General features: G+C 40.5%; 1 protein-coding gene across 1 annotated transcript; it reads left to right on the forward strand.

The window, feature by feature from the left end:
• The first annotated feature begins 7,068 nt into the window (after positions 1 to 7,068).
• On the forward strand, positions 7,069 to 12,935 carry LOC126388111 (serine/threonine-protein kinase pim-1-like). Its single transcript, XM_050041001.1, has 8 exons — positions 7,069 to 7,219; positions 10,164 to 10,592; positions 10,851 to 10,945; positions 11,037 to 11,084; positions 11,308 to 11,526; positions 12,260 to 12,437; positions 12,566 to 12,733; positions 12,838 to 12,935. The coding sequence occupies exons 1-8, from the start codon at positions 7,069 to 7,071 to the stop codon at positions 12,933 to 12,935; spliced, it is 1,386 nt and encodes a 461-aa protein (XP_049896958.1).
• Positions 12,936 to 16,902: the final 3,967 nt, after the last annotated feature.

Below are 16,902 nucleotides of genomic sequence, written 5' to 3' on the forward strand. Positions count from 1 at the left end.
CACTTGCACTCTGCTGCAAGCATCATACTTGCTGTTGTACATTTCTGCATATGTTTATGTTGCCTTTTCTTTGTCGTGGAAGAGCATAAGAAGGACACTGCTCCTATGTATTTCCACTTCTTTTTGTTGCTGGCCTGCCGTCCACTCCTGCCCTGTTCCTCTCTCTGGTTGCAGATGTATGTGACCCGCAGGTTACGGCACATTTTTTAAACTGCTCTTGGTCAAACAGCTGTCTAAAGGCTTTTGACAGATGTGAAAAACACAAAGAAAATTGAATGTGTTCTGAAACTTTGATGATAAGTTTCGGAGTTGGTGTTTTAAATGTGATTGACATGATGTGAGGTCATAGTTTGACAGTGCATGAAAAAGGATATATTTCATGTATTCTGTCGTACTGTGCACAATATATACCTATGTGATATTTTTCTCCCTGTTGTATATCTGTAATAAACTGCTCTTGTATTGCATCTGAAAACATTCTTTTAGTTCTTTGTCAGTGTGTGGGCGATTTTCCCCATACAAGAGACTAACATTTAACACACTTCAAACACTAAAAATATGTCATTAATATAGAAAATGTGGATTTTTTCACACTGGTCCTGCACACATGCATGCGCACAATATTATGAAATAATACACACATTGTTATAACAAGGAGTTGCCTTAGAAAAGAAAATAGATAAAAAGAAAGAAAAAAAATCACAGAATCATCATCCTATGGGATGTCACTCCTCTTATCCAGAAAAAAATCAATTAATCAAAGCATTCTGCAGTCTTCTGCAGAGCCTTGACATGCTCACTTCAGTGAACACAAACTCGATAGGCACAGGGTTATGATGTGCCTCTCACGCTGGCTGCTGACTCCTGGCTGTGCAAAATGCCGTTTGAGAAAAGTGGTTGTTTGAGTAGAAATTACTATCATCAGGTTTAGGTCTTCATTAGGGGGTGACTGATCACAGTGCCTTGGTCTCTGCTGGCTCTGCACTTTATACAAACTGAGTCTTTGTGCATTTTTAGTGGCTAATTTCTCAGCAAGAGAATCAAACTAAGTGTTGTCTAATGCATAAACTCCTGCCCACACAGGTGGGGAAAAAAAGTTGAATTCCATTTCAGTCTTGGGTCTTCATCAGGCATCATATTCCCAACACAGAATACTGTCTTTATAATAATAGAGTCAGCTGCAAAAGCCTAATGAAACTGCTGCCTCTGTGTGGTGTTATAAACTTGTGAACACTTGTTCCCAGTAAATGTTTAGTTCCTTATATTCAATGTACGCCTCAAATAAAAGCTGTGTATTTGTCTTTTTAAGGAAAAGGACAACCAGCCTATTTGAAGAACAACCTGACACATATACAGATACATAACACATTAAAACGGGATTGTTTTAGAACTCAAAATGTTAAATACCAGTATTAGTCTACGCACATCAGATAATAAATAATATCAACAGTAAAAAATTAAATCAAATTTACAAACTGGAAAATAAACCCAGCTTGGGAATCAAACAGCTCAGGTGGCTGTCTACAAGGTAAAAATGATGACAAAATAAAAATAAATATGAGAAAAAACATTTGCTCTTTTTTCTTTCTGTTTGTTTACACAGTGAAAACATCATGTATATCAACACAACACAGTATATCTACACTGTCAATTCTGTGCAATATTTATTTATTCCCCAAAGTGAACCTCACTGCAAAATATCCGTTACTAATATTCTTTGCAGTATGCCTCTCTATGGTATCTGCCTTTGCAAGGCAACACTGTTTAAATTGTTCTTACATTGTTTTTCATTTTGATACCACACACCATTTATTACATCCGATGTGCAATTATCCTGTACAGCTGTCAATATATACCCATACATATATTCATATATGTTATTTTTTCCATATGTGCATAAGTGAAAGTTGTATATAGTGTAAATAGTATTGAGTGTGTAGTTGTGTCTAAATTTAGTACTTTATATTTTTCTAATTCTGGTATATAGACTATCTTTTTGTATTTTATCTTTATTCATTATTTTAAGTATTCTATTGCCATTCAACATTTTTTTTTATCTGTGCTATTTGAGCTGCAGTAACAAGTGAATTTTCCCATTAAGGGATCAATAAAGTGTTTTTTATCTTATCTTATCTTATCTTATCTTATCTTATTTTATCTTATCTTATGATCAAATTCATTCTGTCGGAGCAAGGAATGTGTTAGGGTCACATGCCCGTCACTAGGTCTCTGTTGGTCGGCTAATTGTGGGCATGTGTGTGTATGCCTGTATGGAGGTATGCGTGTGTGTGTGTGTGTGTGTGTGTGTGTGTGTGAGTGTGTGTAAGTCACCATAAAATCACCTCCACCTGTTGACCATCAGTCTCAGTTTTGTTTGTAACACACAAAGGAAGAGTAGGGCTACTTAATTCCTTATTTTTGTTCAGTTTTGTTGCAATATCTGAGAGCATCATGTAAGGTAAACATGTTTGTTTGCAATAAAAAAGAAACAATTTGCATAAACATAACTGGTAATTATAACTGGTTAGGCCAGCACTGGAATTCTATGACAGGTCTTTATGATCTGTGATGCAGGTAGGGGTGGTCAGACTGTGATAATCACAACATAACTACAAATAAACAAAATAAAATTCCTATTTAATTATCAAAGTCTAAGGGGAACTGTGAAACTGCACCTACTTAGGGCAACAAAAAGTTAATCTTGGGTGCATCGCTCAATGGATAACCAAGGAAGGACGTGGTATTTGACGAGAGCAGTTGTTGCCAGCAGCGTCAGAGGTAGCAGACTCCTCATGTGTATCATACCGCCATGAAAAGTGCCTCTGTCGGTAGTTATCTGACACCAAAATCATTGACGAGTTGGGAGTGAGAACAGGCTGTGTTAACATGTGTTTTGTGAAGTGGACAGCCGAGACAGCCCCATGAACAGTTACTATGTCCACACTCTCGCTAACTGCTTGCTTGGTGGTTGTTTACACTTGTATTCAGCCCTGTCCACTTGTGATCAGATCACTCGGGATGCATGTTGATACCAGATATAAACAGGTTATTTTAGACGTTCCTCACAACTGTGCTAGAACATGACTGTTGTGTGTTTGTGTGTGTGCAGCCAACTTTGAGGCCAAGTACCTGCAGCTTCATAAGCTCGGAGAAGGAGGCTTTGGTTCGGTCTATGCTGGAGTAAGGAAGTCCGACAGTTTACCGGTAAGTATAACATCCGTATTCTCACATCACATATACACACAAAGTCATCACTCCCTGTACTAACCAAAGCACTGGTGATTCTGTCCTGTAGGTGGCGATCAAACGCATCCCTAAAGCTGATGTTGAGTATCAGCAAGTGGTGACTGACTTAATCTGATGTCTCAGCATCAACTGTTAAAATCATGGTTGAACTTTTTTCACCTTGTTGTTACTCTGTTGTTGACGAGGAACCCTGTGTGTTTGTGTGTGTAGCCAATTTGTCTATATCTTGCAGGGCTCTGTCTGATGGCATCACAAACGTTGATTGGCTGAGACAGTTCTCAGGACAACAACCACTTGGCAAAATCAGGACATGCGTTAACATAACATAAACAAAAAACACCTTTCTAAAATGAGCAGTGGTGAAAGTTAATATACTTCGTTATGATCAAGGTGTTAATAAGCAGACAGCGTTAGCTAGCTAGCGTGCCAGCGAGTTCATAAGTACTACTGCCACATTAAATTGGACAACTCCACAACTATTGCTCAAGGACAATACGCCAAATCCATAATTGACCAGCATATGTTTTTACAATTCCTCATGATGATGAATTATCTTTCACCATGTAAATAACTGTGTTTATATAAGCCAAACACACTCCTCTACTGAGCGTCCAGCAGTGATTATAGCCTAAATATCAAGATTCTAATTAACTGGAGACAAAACTTTTTTTCCACTACATGTAGATCATAAACTCAAGGATATAAAAATGATTCATTCCAGTCAGTTGAGAAATATAAACGTTATAGTGCTTTCTATGTTTTATTTGGTGCTCACACTGACGCCTTTACAGTTCCTTTCTACCACCAGTGCAGCTCCACCCACAAAATGCGTCACTACTGTTTACAAGCACAAAAAGGGTCTATACCTTGTGAATCTGGGGTTATACTATGGTACTGCTCTCAATGAACGGCACCCACCTGTCACTCAGATCAGCCATGTCCTTAATTATGAGTCACTATAAGCCTTAATAACATTTAAACAGGTGAGTTACATAAAAATTCAACCACAAACTGTTTTCATGAACTGGGAAATTAGCTTTAGTACCAGGCTGTAAACATATAATATCTGCTGTAAATGTCACAAATCCTCCTCCATGACCTGTAACAACAGTGTGGGGGTATCTGACCTTATATTTATTTTTTACGTTTGTGTGAGTGAGGTGCTTCTCTCATTCTCCTAGTCTCAGCACACCTGTTCTCCATCCATAATCAGCACACCGGTCCTCCAATCAAGCCACTCCTCTCCACTACAAATACTCGGTGCCTGCTTCCAGCTCCCGTCAGATTGTTGTACCTACCTGGTTTGTGAAGAGACACACATCTTGCTCCTGTTCAGTTTGCTTGCCAGTCTGTTTCAGATATATTTTAGTTTGTTTGCCTGCCTTGAATATTCACACCTGTTCTTCTCTCACCAGAGACGCCAGTCAGCCAGTCACCTCTCCATGTTTACCAAGAGGCCAGCCAGCCATCACTCACAGAAAACCCCTCCTGCCTAGACCATCCACCCCTGGACAAGACACCCACTCCCTTCTGCTGGAATTCCTGCTCGTCATCCCCAAGACCCTTTTTACCACTCACTTTTTCATGGAGGGTGTTTTCACATATAGTCCTTTTTAAACAAACTGAACTCAGTCCTCTTAAAGTGCATTAAAAAGTAGACCAACAGAAAAAGGACTCAGTTCTTTTTGTGTTCACATTGTCAGTTCATTTTAAAGACAACTCAGTTCTCTGTCTGGTCAGCCTCAGTTCTGATGGGGCCTCAGTCCTCTTTCTGGTCACACTATAACCTCTTTATAATATATATTGACATAGTTTCATTTTTACTTTGATGTGGCACTGAAGTGGGTTTATGAAGCCCCTCACTTTAAAATGAATTTAATATTGGAGGAAAACCTCAGTGTTTCTGTGTGCTGTAGACTGTTGCTGTTTGATGCATTCTACATTCCACATCTGGAGATGTGCTCGTCCTACGTCCTTGCAAGTGTTATGGGCTGACGTGGTTTTGTCCGTTTTTCAAGCGTCCCAGTGCAATACATGTGATCTAGAGGGCTAAAAACATTGGGGGCGCCCCTATTATCACGTTTCAACCAGCAGCAGAAAAGAAAGGCGAATCCTGGAGGTTGTGGGTTGAACGGGGGTCACAGACAGGAATACGGTGGAGGCTCATAGTGCTCTGCGGCGTAAGATAACGGCTTACCGGCGACAGAGAAGTCCGACTCCAGGTCCAGTAATTTCCTCTTTCATTGGTGTCATGACTGCCCAGTAGTACCTGGACAACTGAGCCGCGGAGGCCCAACGAAGCTGAAGTTAGCTTCCGATTCGGCACTTAAGGAGAAAGTTAAGGGGAAATTGACTTAATTTGCAGTGCGACTGTTTGACTGTTGTTTTGTGACACTTCTTGATGTGAAAACATTTTAGACATTTTAGGAAAGACATTAACTTTGCCTGACACCCACTATTGAATTTGTGAAATATTTATTTTATTTATGAAAATGCAGCATTTTCACAAAAACAGTGAAATCTCACCTTTAGCATTTAAAATGCTAAAGGTGAGATTTCACTGTTTTTGTTTTATACCTAGACCTCATTAGACCAGGTCCAGATCAAAAACCACTGTACCTAGACTTCTCAAATCTGGACTAGATTATCGTACAGAGGCTAAACATTCATTCAGACACAGTTTTTGATTTTCATAAATAAAATACATTTTTCACAAATCAAAGACTGTGTTTTTATGAATCTTCAGGTTCTGTAGATTAATCCAATGCAGATTTGATTGGTCAAGGCATAGCAGTTTTTGATCTGGACCCAGTCTAATGTGGTCTATATGCTGAAAAAACGGTGAAATGTGCCTTTATTGCATTTTCACAAATAGAGTAAAGGTTTCACAAATCAGAAACTGTGTTATAATGAATGTTTAGCCTCTGTAGGATAATCTAGTCCAGATTTGAGAAGTCTAGCTACAGTGGTTTTTGATCTGGACCTGGCATAATGAGGTATAGGTATAAAACAAAAGAGGTGAAATCTCACCTTTAGCATTTTCACAAATAAAATAAATGTTTCACAAATACAATAGTGGGTGTCAGGCAAAGCTGATGTCTTTTCTAAAATGTCTAAAATGTTTTCACATCAAGAAGTGTCACAAAAGGGGCCGAGGGATGGTTCGCCCAGGACGTAAAACTAGCCAGGACCGCCTCTGTATCGGCGTCCGCTTAGAGAGCTGAAAAGGACCAAGTGTGAAAACACCCTAAAAGACTTGTGTTAGATCTACTCCCCTGTCTTATGTCTGCATTTGGGTTCAGCCTTGACAAACGTGACAGTAAAGCGGGGCATTTTAAAATGGGTGTCTATAGGGGTTGGCTTGTTTTTGGATCCAGCCTAAGGTGGTCATTCGAGAAGCTGCAGTTTTTTTGCATTTCCGCTCTAGCTTCATTTTTCATCTCCGGAGGTTACCACTTGATTCTACCACAAGAAAATAACTACGTATCGTGGAGTGAATGGATTACTTGGTTGAAATCTATGACAAAAACAAATGAAAACAACAAACTGCAGGATGGCACGACCACTGAGTTTAAGATAAAGACAGCAAGCCTTGAAAATAAAGTTTCTATCATAAAGAAGCTTCTTGTTCTGACACAGACAGACCTGCCCCGTATCTGTAGCCTCCTCTTTAGTACAACACTGGACCCTGTTTCCCATAAAAACTTTAAAGAGAGTTCGACTGAAAATGAAGTCCATGACATCTACAGTGAAAACTACACCTGCAAATGGTATAAAGAAATTAGGGAAACACCTTTGTGGATCATGCTGCACACAGGGGTGATGCACTTCAGTGGCGGCATAGCTGAAACAGTTGCAACTGTATCTGGTAGTCTACGACACAATGCTGTCGCCACATGGGCACATTTGGATTCAGTCCTGGATCACATTAGAGCCAGCGACCCCCTGGCAAAAAACATCCACTCCCTCTCAGGTGGGCTGACGTCACAGTCCAGGAATAAGGCAGCATCCTACCTATCTTCTACAGTGCCTTTTATGAAAGGCTTTAAGACAGAAACATGGGACTTCAGTGAGGCCTCCCATGGGAGAGGAGCCTCTGATGGAATAAGATGTGCATTTACAAATCACCTCTGGGATTGTTTGCATCCTATGGCAGAGACATCCCAAATACTGGTGCTTTCCTGGAAAATATGTCAGTGCAATCATCTGTGAGGATTTTAGAGGTGACAGAGGAGGACATGAGGGAAACTGGTTGCTCCATCCCCTGAAAATGCATCAAGTAAGCACCCTGCTGCTTCACGTACACACAAACAAAGTTTTCAATCAACTCAAATTTTTCTTTTTTGATGTTTTTTTCATTTGCAATATTTACTTGATCAAATCAAACTAAACTAATTTCTCCACAGTTTGTTGCAACAGAGCCAGGATGGACCAAATGTGCAGATGTCTCTTGATTCTGTAGCTGCTCATGCTTGTGACGTCTTCCCCCTAAAGAAGGCTGTCTTCACCCAGTGAGATACAGGGAGGTCTGAAGGTCATCAAGGTCCAAACATGGGTCCTTGTAAACTGGGTCCTTGTATGGCAGGAACCTCGATCCCAGCACCATAATACAGGCGGGTTTAAGACAGCTCATAGAGCCAAAAACTACTGTATAACCACTTGGTCTCCTACCACACATACAACATTAAAGCCTTGACAAACAGCATATAAACAAGCTTTCAAAGTCCTGGATAATAAACCTAAAAGCTGTTATCACTGTTATACACACACATCCTAGATACTGTATGGTCTCCTTTGCAGGGAAAATCCTGTCAAATTACGCAATGCTTGTTTAATATTCAAAGTTCTCAGTGGATTAGCACCTTCTCCATTTACCACATTCATCTCTAACAAAAAACTTGGGGATTAATCAACAAGATCTAATGTAAGAGGAGTCACAGTTGTTCCAAAGAGAATAAATCTTCCGGCCAAACAGCTTTTACAGTAACAGCCTCCCAGTTTTGGATCATCCAGCGTCTAACCTGTGTAACAGCAGCAAAAGAAAGGTTGCTGATCCAGCAGGGAGTCAGGGCAGACCGGGATCAGACCCCTTGTGCTGGCTGAATTCAAGTTGTTGTGGGGGCTGAAGTCCGTCTGGGGAGCTGCTGTATGCTCTCAGTCCAGTCCCCACAGTAGCTTCAGATACTTTAGTTACTGAGCAATTTGTCAGCCACATGAGCAAGCTACTTTATGATATCAGTGATTCCACTTTCAGGTATGTTGACATGGTACAGGATGAAATAATTAAATTCATCAGGTGGAAGAAATATGCCTCCAAATAAATGACAGTGTTTGTCTGTAACTGTGGATGGATGACTAAACGGGCCTACAAGGCACAGGTCCAGGGGCCCAAAGTGGCAGAGGGGCCCTTGGCCTTAACTTGCAAGATGTCAAAAGTCAAATCAACACATATCGACTAAGCTGGGACTCAAAATCGCCACAAAAAGACACAAATCAACAAAAAGATAAATGACAACTACGTACAAAGAGACGCAAAACCACCACAAAGTCTGTGTGTCCTCCTCCTGTGTGTCTCTGCCCAGGGGCCCATTGTCTCATAATCTGCCCATGTCTGTAACTGCTGGATGTGTCATAACTCAGTAACTTCCCAACACATTCGCCATGTTAAGTTCATAAGATGATGATGTTGTGCATACAGCTTGTTGCACTGTCCTCGAGCGACCAAAGAAATCAATGAATGCAGGTCTCATNTCAGTAACTTCCCAACACATTCGCCATGTTAAGTTCATAAGATGATGATGTTGTGCATACAGCTTGTTGCACTGTCCTCGAGCGACCAAAGAAATCAGTGAATGCAGGTCTCATCAATAATTTATCATCAATAAACAAATAACATCATGATAATCACATGATAAATGTGTAATCTTGTTTTTGTTTGATTTTGGCTTTTTGAATTTTGAACCAATGGTAGTTTTTTGGTTGCCATGGTATTTTAGCCTGACATCAAAACGTGATGTCACAAAATGGAACTCAGAATCACCACCAAAGACCTCGGAACACACAGAAACTGGTAAGTAGACCCTCTCTCCACAATTCAGCAGAGTTTTACACAAGTATTGGAGAGACACACACACGATTTTTCGGAGACATTCCTATCGAGTACGCTCACAAAACAACATGGACGCTGAGACGTCAAAAACTCTACATTCTCTGAACCCAGAGAACGATTCATGTAAGTGTGAAATCCTGTCAAACAGCTTCACCTGTTTTTACATGCAAAAAGTCACTTACTGTCACTTTTTCTGTAGTTCAGCGTGTTTTTCATGCAAAAAGTTGAATATTTGTCAGTGCAGTCAAAATATTTTAACCTGTTTACAAAGTAATTAATTTCATTTTGTCTGAATGTTTAATACAGTTGTGCTGTTGCTGAACAAGTTCCCCGGTCCATCAGAAAACCGATTTGTTCATCCTTTTCTGTGGACGCCTTTGAGGAAAACAGCTCCACGAGTTCAAGGTAAGAAAGCACGACTAATTGATTTACAAATGGTCATTTAATGGGTTGAGTCTTCCTTTAAGTGCAGTGACTTAAATGTACTTAGTCACTTGCTGACACTGATAACAGTGTAGACATAGTGATGGTGGGTAGTCATGCAGGACATCTGACTTTTATGCAGGAGATCAAACTTTGTGTCTTGTCACAGACCTGAAATTCACTTTGTAAACTGTGACCTTGTAACAGTCTTTACCTGACCTTATCATACAGTATTTTACATGTGCAGATGTTGTGGGGAAAACAGTTAAATTTGAAACTGGTGGGACTGAACATCACAAAACAATGTTGTTAAACTTAATACAGACTTTCACAGAATCATTTAAGATCAACAAGTTGATGTAAAGTGGATTTCTTTTGTTTGTAGAGCTCAAACCCAAGATCTGCCAGGGAGAAGACTCTGAGGTGACAAGCCAGAAAAGAAAGATCAGCTTGGATTGCCCAGAGTCACCCAGAAAAAGGCAGCGAGGTAGCAGTGAACCCACTATAGTGGCAGTGGAGACTGTGCAGGCCAAGGGGACGAAAAGGAAGGCCAACACCCAAACCAAGACCCCCAGTAAGAAACAGAGGGGTGACAACTGTGATGCAAACACTGACAAGCCCACTGAGGTGTCAGTGGTGGGCGTCACAGAGACTGAGGGTCGGACGGAGGCCTTTGCTGAGCATATGCCAGCAACAGAGACTCCCAGGACGCCAAGAAGGGACAGCGGCTGTGAAGTCTCCCCGAGCTCCAGCAGCCCTTCAGCCTCCCAACAGGACAACGGGAGTGCGTTCGACTCAGTCAGCTCCAGCAGAGGTAAGCTGATAGTGTGAGAAATAATTAGATGACTGTATGTGAGTGTGTGTTTGTGAAGTGGACAGCCGAGACAGCCCCATGAACAGTTACTATGTCCACACTCTCACTAACTGCTTGCTTGCTGGTTGTTTACACTTGTATTCAGCCCTGTCCACTTGTGATCAGATCACTCGAGATACATGTTAATACCAGATATAAACAGGCTCAGTGTTAGACGTTCCTCACAACTGACTGTTGTGTGTTTGTGTGTGTGTGCAGCCAACTTTGAGGCCAAGTACCTGCAGCTTCATAAGCTCGGAGAAGGAGGCTTTGGTTCGGTCTATGCTGGAGTAAGGAACTCCGACAGTTTACCGGTAAGTATAACATCCGTATTCTCACATCACACATACACACAAAGTCATCACTCCCTGTACTAACCAAAGCACTGGTGATTCTGTCCTGTAGGTGGCGATCAAACGCATCCCTAAAGCTCGCGTCAAATATCGGCAAGTGGTGAGTGACTTAATCTGATGTCTCAGCATCAACTGTTAAAATCATGGTTGAACTTTTTCACTTTGTTGTTACTCTGTTGTTGACGAGGAAAACACACATTCACAACCACCTCTATTAAAACACACATTCACAACCACCTCTATTAAAACACACATTCACAACCACCTCTATTAAAACACACATTCACAACCACAAATTTTGTTCTGTATTTTGTTTCTTTCAGATCATAAATGGGATGTCGCACTCGCTCCCTCTGGAGGCGGTCCTAATGATGAAGGTGGCAAGTGGACCACATTTAGTGGGACAGTCTGCTGCTGTCACATTGTTGGACTGGTATGATCTGGACCAGGAGATTCTCCTGGTCATGGAGAGACCAGTCCCCTCTATGGACCTGTTGGACTATGTCAACAGCTGTGATTCTCTGACAGAAGACCAGGCTAAGGTACTGAAACTGGTTGGAGCATGTTTTCATATCTGTGTGTGGTGTTCCCTTAAAACTGTGCCAAGCTTACAATTTTCAATGTTGTCAGTGTCTGTGGAGAGTTGAGGGCTGCTATCACACCTACATTTTTAAAATTTGGTGCATACAAAAACCTAAATCTTAAATTTGTTTCATATTTAGTTACCACTGTCTCGTAGTCCACCTTTATAAAGGGTTCCTAAGTTGTAAGTAATGGCTTTATTATTAGTTAATAGATTATATAGTGATGCTGGATTGTTTTTGCAGTGTGTGTTGAGTCGTCCCAAACAGCCAATGTTAGCTGTGAGCTTGCCAGCAGTCCTTTTTGTCTTGTCTCTGTAAGTTCATGAATTGGAGTCATAAAGCCTCAAGATGAGAGCAAAGCTTCTGCTGGAGCTGAAACATTTTCTTGCCTCAATTTGTGCAACCCTTTGTGGATCCAAATTTGCATCAACATGGACTTTATTTGCAGTCCGGCTTCACACTCAGTTCAGAAACACCTTTACACCCAGGCACCCTTACACTGTGTTATCTTTGGTGTCACCAGCATTTAAATGTCATTGTTCTCAGCTCAGTTCTCAAATGGACGTAACTGAACTTTGAGCAACAGTTTTGTGTGGAAGCTGCAACATTGTCACATAATGTGAAAGTACCACCCTACACTCCCTTCGTCACTCCACTATAACTCATCTGTTTGTCTTTGTCTCTGTCTCAGAACATCATGAAGCAGCTGGTGGAAGCATGCATCAAGATGCACTCGGTGGGAGTCTTCCATCGGGACATCAAAACGGACAATGTCCTCATTGAGACCAGCTCCGATGTCCCCCGAGTGCGGATCATTGATTTTGGATGTGGCTGCTTGATTGAGAATGAACCCTGTCGTGTCTTTGCTGGTACGATGTCTGCCTTCTGCTCCTGCTCTTCATCCATCTGTTGATCTCTGGAGCGATGACCTTCATTGAAAACTCACTCCTCATTCTTTGTTTCTCTCTGTCTCCATGTGTGTGTCTGTGTATTGTAGGAACATTTGCATACGTGCCACCAGAGTACCTGAGACACAGAACATATGAGGCCGGTCCCACCACAGTCTGGCAGCTGGGCGCGCTGCTGCATGACATGCTGGTGGATCAGTTCACCACCTACAGCTTTCTCCGCAAAGGTTTAAAGTCCAGCAGGCAGTTGTCTAGAGGTAAGACAATGCTGTTGTCAATACAGCACCTGAGATTTGGTACTGACAATAACTGCAGCTCCCACCCTAATCTTTGCTTCGTTCTCTGCCCTCTCTCTTCTAAGGCTGCCTGAATTTGTTGAATGTGTGTTTGGCTGTGGACCCAGAGGATCGCCCCACTCTGGAGCAGATGCAGCAGCTCCCCTGGCTCAGACAATCCTGAACCAACCACCACTAAAGGCCACTAAAGTTGGCCTACCTGCCTGGGCTGCCGCCGCTCTCTGAGCGCATCTTTCCAAATGCAAGATGAAATGAGTTATGAATGTTATTAATGAGTCTGAAAGACTACTATGCTGCTATTCACTTGCACTCTGCTGCAAGCATCATACTTGCTGTTGTACATTTCTGCATATGTTTATGTTGCCTTTTCTTTGTCGTGGAAGAGCATAAGAAGGACACTGCTCCTATGTATTTCCACTTCTTTTTGTTGCTGGCCTGCCGTCCACTCCTGCCCTGTTCCTCTCTCTGGTTGCAGATGTATGTGACCCGCAGGTTACGGCACATTTTTTAAACTGCTCTTGGTCAAACAGCTGTCTAAAGGCTTTTGACAGATGTGAAAAACACAAAGAAAATTGAATGTGTTCTGAAACTTTGATGATAAGTTTCGGAGTTGGTGTTTTAAATGTGATTGACATGATGTGAGGTCATAGTTTGACAGTGCATGAAAAAGGATATATTTCATGTATTCTGTCGTACTGTGCACAATATATACCTATGTGATATTTTTCTCCCTGTTGTATATCTGTAATAAACTGCTCTTGTATTGCATCTGAAAACATTCTTTTAGTTCTTTGTCAGTGTGTGGGCGATTTTCCCCATACAAGAGACTAACATTTAACACACTTCAAACACTAAAAATATGTCATTAATATAGAAAATGTGGATTTTTTCACACTGGTCCTGCACACATGCATGCGCACAATATTATGAAATAATACACACATTGTTATAACAAGGAGTTGCCTTAGAAAAGAAAATAGATAAAAAGAAAGAAAAAAAATCACAGAATCATCATCCTATGGGATGTCACTCCTCTTATCCAGAAAAAAATCAATTAATCAAAGCATTCTGCAGTCTTCTGCAGAGCCTTGACATGCTCACTTCAGTGAACACAAACTCGATAGGCACAGGGTTATGATGTGCCTCTCACGCTGGCTGCTGACTCCTGGCTGTGCAAAATGCCGTTTGAGAAAAGTGGTTGTTTGAGTAGAAATTACTATCATCAGGTTTAGGTCTTCATTAGGGGGTGACTGATCACAGTGCCTTGGTCTCTGCTGGCTCTGCACTTTATACAAACTGAGTCTTTGTGCATTTTTAGTGGCTAATTTCTCAGCAAGAGAATCAAACTAAGTGTTGTCTAATGCATAAACTCCTGCCCACACAGGTGGGGAAAAAAAGTTGAATTCCATTTCAGTCTTGGGTCTTCATCAGGCATCATATTCCCAACACAGAATACTGTCTTTATAATAATAGAGTCAGCTGCAAAAGCCTAATGAAACTGCTGCCTCTGTGTGGTGTTATAAACTTGTGAACACTTGTTCCCAGTAAATGTTTAGTTCCTTATATTCAATGTACGCCTCAAATAAAAGCTGTGTATTTGTCTTTTTAAGGAAAAGGACAACCAGCCTATTTGAAGAACAACCTGACACATATACAGATACATAACACATTAAAACGGGATTGTTTTAGAACTCAAAATGTTAAATACCAGTATTAGTCTACGCACATCAGATAATAAATAATATCAACAGTAAAAAATTAAACCAAAGTATATCAGTATGCATTTCATTAATTCTAATACAGACATGGTTTTTAACTGACCTTTACTTCAACAGCATAAAAGAATTCCTGAAATTATGGCTTTCTTTTTGTGGCCCCATCTGACCAACCCTCTGAGAAATTTCTGGGGGTCGATGCTGTTCAGGACAAAGAAAGCACATCAGCCAGTAACCGGCTCAAATTTACAAACTGGAAAATAAACCCAGCTTGGGAATCAAACAGCTCAGGTGGCTGTCTACAAGGTAAAAATGATGACAAAATAAAAATAAATATGAGAAAAAACATTTGCTCTTTTTTCTTTCTGTTTGTTTACACAGTGAAAACATCATGTATATCAACACAACACAGTATATCTACACTGTCAATTCTGTGCAATATTTATTTATTCCCCAAAGTGAACCTCACTGCAAAATATCCGTTACTAATATTCTTTGCAGTATGCCTCTCTATGGTATCTGCCTTTGCAAGGCAACACTGTTTAAATTGTTCTTACATTGTTTTTTATTTTGATACCACACACCATGTATTACCATCACCATAAAATCACCTCCACCTGTTGACCATCAGTCTCAGTTTTGTTTATAACACACAAAGGAAGAGTAGGGCGACTTAATTCCTTATTTTTGTCCAGTTTTGTTGCAATATCTGAGAGCATCATGTAAGGTAAACATGTTTGTTTGCAATAAAAAAGAACCCATTTGCATAAATATAACTTGTAATTATAACTGGTTAGGCCAGCACTGGAATTCTATGACAGATCTTTATGATCTGTGATGCAGGTAGGGGTGGTCAGCCTGTGATAATCACAAAATAACTACAAATAAAAAAAATAAAATTCCTATTTAATTTTCAAAGTTTTAGGGGAACTGTGAAACTGCACCCACTTAGGGCAACAAAAAGTTAACCTTGGGTGCGTCGGTCAATGGATAACCAAGAAAGGACGGCAGAAGAGAAAAATTAATAATACAAAAAAGTTCATAAAAACAGCAGCAAACGTTTCAGTCTTTGACTTTCATCAGTTATTTTTTTGCACTTTGAGCATCCTTCTTTTTGTGCACGAATGTCCTAAATAAACTGACATTTCTTTGCAGTGATCTCAGCCTGTGAACCTATCTTGTGGCTGTCCAGCCCAGTTGCATTGGTGTGCAGGTACCTCTTCTGCCGTCCTGTTTAATTTTCAAGCCTTTTTTATGTTAATTGGTTCAACAGTGTTTTACTTGATACAATTCATATTTTCACATCTTGGCACAATTATAAATTATCCAACCGTGGGAAGTAATTAAGTGCATTTACTTAAGTACTGTACTTATTCATAAACACTTACTGATGAACATGTTATTTACTTAAGTACTATTATATTGCTTTTTTTTTTTTACCTCACTGCATTTATCTAACAGCCCCAGTTACTTTGCAGATTGATATAGTACACTCAGAACATTTGATAAGCTGAGAAAATGGGATGCATTTTCATACACTGAATGTAAAATATAAAGCTCCACCTCCACCTCCACCTGCAGCAGCATTAAAATGCAGCTTAAACATTTATACATTGATAATGATCCAGTAATATCATATCACATTCTTACAGGAGCCAATCAGACTCCAGGGTGGCAGTAGCCCATAGGGACTTGGGTTGGGAACAGTTCAAGTCCCTGTCTAGACCAAATATGCAGTGTGGACTGGTAGCTGGAGAAGTGCCAGTTTGCCTCTTTGGCACTACCAAAGTGAGCAAGGCACCAAACCCCCAACTGTGTGGGGCACCTGTCCTTGGGCAGCACCCTCGCTCTGACATCTCTCCATTTAATGCATGTATAAGTCCTGTTTGTGCATGTGTGTGTAATTCAGGCCTGTGTGTATATGACAACAGAATGAAAAAAATAGAATTTCCCCTCTGGGATTAATAAAGTATATATTTGTCTCCTTAATGAGTGTTTTTACTTTTGTACAATCATTTTGCTGCTAACTGAATAATTCTCAACTGCTTGAAAATATGGCAGCAAATTAAGAAATGCTGCCATATTTGCCTGACACTTCTGTTTATAGCCCATTGTGTCGTAACCATGCATTTCCCCCTTCATTCTCTGATCCAACTTTCTACAGTTGGAAGCTAAAAGGCATAGTCATTTTAAAATATCTGTACATTAACAAAGAGTTTGCCTCATTCATTCAGTTAAAAGACAAGTTTTCTCTTCCATCATCACACTTCTTTAGATACCTACAAATCAGGAACTATGTGCGCCAAAATGTGCCCAATTTTGAGTCTCTCCCTGAGGATAGCTCGGCCCTCCTGATGCAAAACATTTGATTTCTGATTTTGTTGAGGTATTTTCTGGTCAAGTGAATTTTTCCAC

The sequence above is a fragment of the Epinephelus moara genome, chromosome 3, assembly GCF_006386435.1.
Source record: "Epinephelus moara isolate mb chromosome 3, YSFRI_EMoa_1.0, whole genome shotgun sequence".
NCBI classification, from domain to species: Eukaryota; Metazoa; Chordata; class Actinopteri; order Perciformes; family Serranidae; genus Epinephelus; species Epinephelus moara.